Below are 5264 nucleotides of genomic sequence, written 5' to 3' on the forward strand. Positions count from 1 at the left end.
CCGGAACGCGAAGACTGTCTGATTTATTTCGCCCTGCCGTCATTCACTATCAGACCCAATTGCTTAGCTTCTTTGTTCAACTTGGAACTAACGGCAGGGTAGTTATGGTCAATGATATCGATGTCATCGGCGTACGCGAACTACTGGCGTTCTCTTGTAGAAGAAATTACATTTTCTATTCAGCTCTAGAGCTCGAATTATTTTCTTCAGACGGAGATTGAAAAAGTCGCACGATAGAGAGTCGCCTTGTCGGAAACCTCATTTGGTATTGAGCAACTCGGAAAGGTCCTTCCYGAACCTGACTTTTGTGAAGAAGAACYAATATTGTACTTAAGAGAGTCCCGTTCCCACGAAAGTTGGGCMTAAGCTATCGGAACGGACCCAAACTTTTAGCCGACCAAGGACTGCCAACTTGACACCATATTCGAAAAAGTTATTCAAGAGAAAATCAGCCCGACAGCAGGATTAAAGGTCTAAAAAAATTAAAACAAACTGATGAAAATTTGGCTTGAAATTTTTTAAAAATTATATCACCACATAAATGGTCCACCCTTTGACGTACATATGTATACATACATATATGTTATGGATAAGGCGGAAATGCAGATAAATTGTACAAAGCTGAAATATATGCGACAGTTGACCAATTAGTATTTTCATACTTTTCCCAGCTATGTGGTGTACATATTTATCTATATAAATACTTTTAAAATTGTGTTTAAAAAACTTTCGGACTTTTTTAAAGAAAACACATTTATGTAATTAAATTTCAGCAAAAGTCTTATCGCCGTGTAATCCAAGCCTTATTTACAATAAAATCAAAAGCTGGATCTTTAATAAAGTCATGAACATTTTGCAGTTGGCAATTTTATGTGAGTTGGAAAGCGAAAGGATGGCGAAGACTTTGCGGAACATCACGAAGACGTTGCATGTACTTCTTAATACCTCTAGATATATATATAAATGAATTGCTTTTAAAAATGTCCAATGTTTTGCACCTCAACAAGAGATGGATCACAAAGACGTCTGGTACGACCCAAAGCCAGCGATCTTTTAATGTCCTTAGAGCAGTGCCCTCAAAACAGCGTCGTCATAATTGCAAGGGTGCCATACTATATAATACTTCAAATTCTTGTTACTCTTTATTTCGTRCATATTACTGAATAAGTGGCAATGAATGTAAAAATTACAGGTCTTGTCTATAAAGTAATTTCCATGTACGGGGTTCTCTTGTTAGATTTCACACTGGAAGCTTTAGTTTTACGATAAAAAAAATTAAATATTCGCTCATCCAATTGTTATTGTAGCGACGTAAAATTTTCTCACGCTGTTTTGACCAGASATTCCACACTCCTCGCTCAGATACAAATTTAAGTTTGTTTCGGGGAACTTCAAAATCTAGTTTTCTTTATAGTCAATATTTGTTCTGTGACATTGACGATCACAATCACCTGTTTAAAGTCAGTAAAAACCGCTAATTTGCCTGACGCAATAAAGCTTGACTTGACATTATCAAACCTTGCTAATAAGTAAAAAATATTTATAATTCTGGGAAGCAAGTGTCCTAAACTAAAGTCAAATATTTGAAGAAAAGAAGTCGAAGTCTCAGTGCAGAGTAATGACGGCATAACTTRTGGCCAATGTTATGCAATAATTGTTATATGTAGTTTTGGTTTTAATGATATTCGTGGGAAGTTTTTATTTTTGAAGGCGGCAATTGTTAGATCTTAGCTACAGGAATAATAAGTTCAGCGACTTCAATTCTCAAGTAAATGATCGGCGCCGCGGGAGTTCATGTGCTTTCGAAAAATTAGTCTTCATATTGGTGTGRTGTGTTCCATTAATATACGAGGAATAATATGTAATAGACAATCCCCTTGTTAGGCGTTGTGAGAAAACGTTTCGTGAGAGAGTTTTTAAAAATCTCAAATAATATATGAATTTGTTCCAGAATTTAAGTATTTTATACTCAATCTAAAGCAACTTTTTTCAGTTTTAAGGTCAGGGACAAGAATAAATATTAAATTTTGTTTTTTCGTTTTTATATGTTCGCGTTTAGGTCTCCCGATTTATTTCTTAACCAGAATAAGACCAATGATTAATACCACAATAAAAAGTTTCAGCCACATTTCTTCGATTTGTAAGAGTTAAACGCGTTCGGGTTTTCTTAGCTCCAATGACTTAACTTTCATTATTACTATGAAATTTTACCCAACTTCAATCTATAGCAGCACTTAGCACTTTATAGTAACTAGGAAGTCAGTGATCCAGTTCACTGTCCTCTCTACTTAAATAAATGTACTGCGGATGGTCATCAGGGTTCTTCACATTAGTCTTTCAAGTACACTTAACCTGTGTTGTTTCCTAATTACCTAATATTAATGACTTTGGTGCAAATAACCTTACTTCTTAGTTATCTAGTTAGCGTATTTGCTAGARTAAAGAAAACAAAGCCGTTCATATACCATATACTATAGATCAAGAAGTATTTGAACTGTTATTTACTTAGCTGGTTTTAATGTACACACCATACGAACATTTGCATGCCGGTATGTGCGTTCAATAAAGCATTTCTCATGYCTGTTTGTGTTTTCAATGAAGTACCAAAATTATAAATTAATGACGGAAAGAGTAGACGAAARGTCAAAAAAGTAATAAAATACTTACAATACAATATACACAAGTGGCGATATCCCAGAAATCAACGCCAAACCACCGAGCGCATTGCAGCCGWGAAACCAAAAATTCTCTAAAAACCCATCAACTATTTGGAGTCCATTTAATGTACTAAAAAATACATGAAATCGTGTCTGTGCCGTGTTTTATTAGTTAAAGCACATAATTTGCATTTCTCGTTCGAATCGAAGCCTCGAATTACCGCAACACCTTCTACAAATAATACATATATTGCGCAATCTAAGAGAAATATATATAACCGTAGACTTTCGCTAAAAGTATTGTTAGTTTCGCAAAGTATTATCAAGCCGAGGAGTTCTTAAAACAGTCGTGTAAAATATGAAAATTTTCGCGTTACTATTCTTGTTAGCTTGTGTCTATTGGTCAAGTGCAAGTGCTGATGTACATAAATCYGAGCAGAACAATCGCTTTGGTCTCGTGAATCAACGAGTTAGATCCTTGCGTGATGGGCTTGGTGTTAGGTTTGCTAGTAACACGAAGACACCGAAACCCGTCGCACCGCTAGRCGATGAAGATGTTGACGATCCATGGGATTTGGGCACATTCTTCGGAAAAATGAGCACAAAAGTGGGTTCGGTCGTTAAAAATGTAGTGGGCGATGTATTGGAAGTAGGTACTAGCATTAAAGTGTAAACTTTTGTCTGTAATGTTTGTTTTTTTTTGCACTGCAGTGTGTTGACAGTATATTCAAAGGCTTAATACCAGGTGGAAACAAAAAAGAAAAGAAAGATCCTAAGGATAATAAAGGTGGTAAAGGCGGTGCAGGCGCAGCAGATCCGAAACCAACTGAGGCGGTCACCGTAAAACCAACAGAATCCACAACTAGTRGTAGTACAACAGTCACMTCAACAGCATCCACGACTAGTGGCAATACCACAGTCACATCAACAGCATCCACGACTGGTGGTAATACCACCGTAAGCTCAACTCAATCCACGACTACTGTTGCTTCGGGTAAATAAACTATTGTCTCTTTAGTTGAACGTAAAGAAAGATACTGCACAATTGTATAAAGTAAAACCCTCTTAAGCAATAGCTGAAAGTGATATAACCCCGCAATCATAAACTARTAAATATGTTAAAAATTTTATGTGRACTATTCTTGCACAATATTGAATATTTTTAAGCAAATATAAAATGTTTTTTTGTTTCAAAATTAGYCTCGCGCTTAACCTTGAAATGCGTTCAATATTTTTGTTTGGCATTATTTGGGTCACAAGTTGTAAATAACGCACCGAAATTAACGGTTATCTATTGTTATTACTGTCAAATTATTATTACCAAAACAACTTGGTTAGTCTATTTATGTTGACACAGTTGGCTCTAAATATAGACATCGTCTATTGTTATAAAAAAAAGTGTGTGCTACTAAAGATTGTTAGTCTGGTAGAAGATATTTGTTTTTAATGCTTCTGCATGTTTCTGGGCGTATGAGCATTCTTGGTTCACGGTAGTTTTTTAGTAGTTTTTGGTAGGCTGTGCGGTGTCGGTTGGAAGTAGAGGTGAATAACTCGTTCCGTTCGCCAGTACGATATTGTACAGTGCGTTGTTTATTAAAGTTACTACTATAATGTATAAGCGTCGTCTCAAAAAATGTTCTTAATACTTTTGAACTGTGGCCGGAAAGATGCTTCTAAGCTAGAAAAGAATCTGGTACAATGAATAAATTAAGTGAATTCATTTCGTACCCAGAGTAAAAAGAGTAAAACAGTTAAATTTTAATGAGTTCTCAAGCAGAAATTACCTCAATTGGAGATTTTTCTTTTGTGACTTTAAAGGATTTCCTTCGATTTTTGGCATTTTGTAAATACAAAGCTTAAAATGTGACGAATTTTAATTCAYTGTTCTATCCCTCTTAAGAACCATAGTTGAAACCATAGTACAAAGCGCATTTTACATTTCTAAATATTATAATTGGAGCGGATGTCATAAGGGGCTTACCAACCTTGAGACACAATATATGTATTGTACTACTGAAGTGTACCAGATATCTATCAGTATGAAGTCTTATGATTATAATCATTACTAGGATATCGTGTGAAGTGAACTATTCAAGTAAAATGACAAAAAACGGAGAAGTAATACCCTAATGAACGCATACCGAACCTACTAGCGGTATAGGAGTCAATCCATAGGATATTTCCCACAACTTTTCTCACGGACCTGCAACACTTAATTTTTTTCGTCACATCCTATGGTTTTGAATTAAAAGTCAASGTCAAATTTATTATCCGTCACATAGTTTCTACTGAGATGGAAAAACTTATACTATATGTATGTGTCGAAGCTGGAATTGGCGGACTCAGGTTAATCCTACGTAGATATTTTCTTAAAAGACTTTGTTTCATCTAGTCAGTATTCACCATTAAACCTCTTTATGTTATTAATATATTTAAAGATATATTCACAACCATACCAAACTTGACCCGGACTGACGGAAAAAAAAAAACAAGAAAAATTTAATTTCATTCACTCACTAAAGGGGTTACATCGCTTTCCTTGGGTTAGAAAAAACCCTCTTTCAACACATTTTTTTTCATATAAAAAAATTAAATTTTTTTTTTTGA

The 5264-nt window shown here is 35.0% G+C and overlaps 2 protein-coding genes across 2 annotated transcripts in view; both read left to right on the top strand.

The window, feature by feature from the left end:
• Positions 1–2976: 2976 nt before the first annotated feature.
• Positions 2977–3821, top strand: LOC108967301. The gene is made up of 2 exons (XM_018930612.1): positions 2977–3306; positions 3369–3821. Exons 1-2 carry the CDS (start codon positions 3016–3018, stop codon positions 3657–3659), a joined length of 582 nt encoding a protein of 193 aa, XP_018786157.1. The 5' UTR covers positions 2977–3015; the 3' UTR covers positions 3660–3821.
• A 350-nt stretch (positions 3822–4171) lies between these two features.
• LOC108967309 overlaps positions 4172–5264 on the top strand; it is a 4132-nt gene continuing 3039 nt past the window's right edge. The window contains exon 1 of the mRNA XM_018930624.1: positions 4172–4199. The gene's annotated coding sequence lies outside the window, so the exon portion shown is untranslated. The remainder of the gene's footprint in view (positions 4200–5264) is intronic.

The sequence above is a fragment of the Bactrocera latifrons genome, unplaced genomic scaffold (genome assembly GCF_001853355.1).
Source record: "Bactrocera latifrons isolate USDA-ARS-PBARC rearing strain unplaced genomic scaffold, ASM185335v1 scaffold_100, whole genome shotgun sequence".
Taxonomy (NCBI): Eukaryota; Metazoa; Arthropoda; class Insecta; order Diptera; family Tephritidae; genus Bactrocera; species Bactrocera latifrons.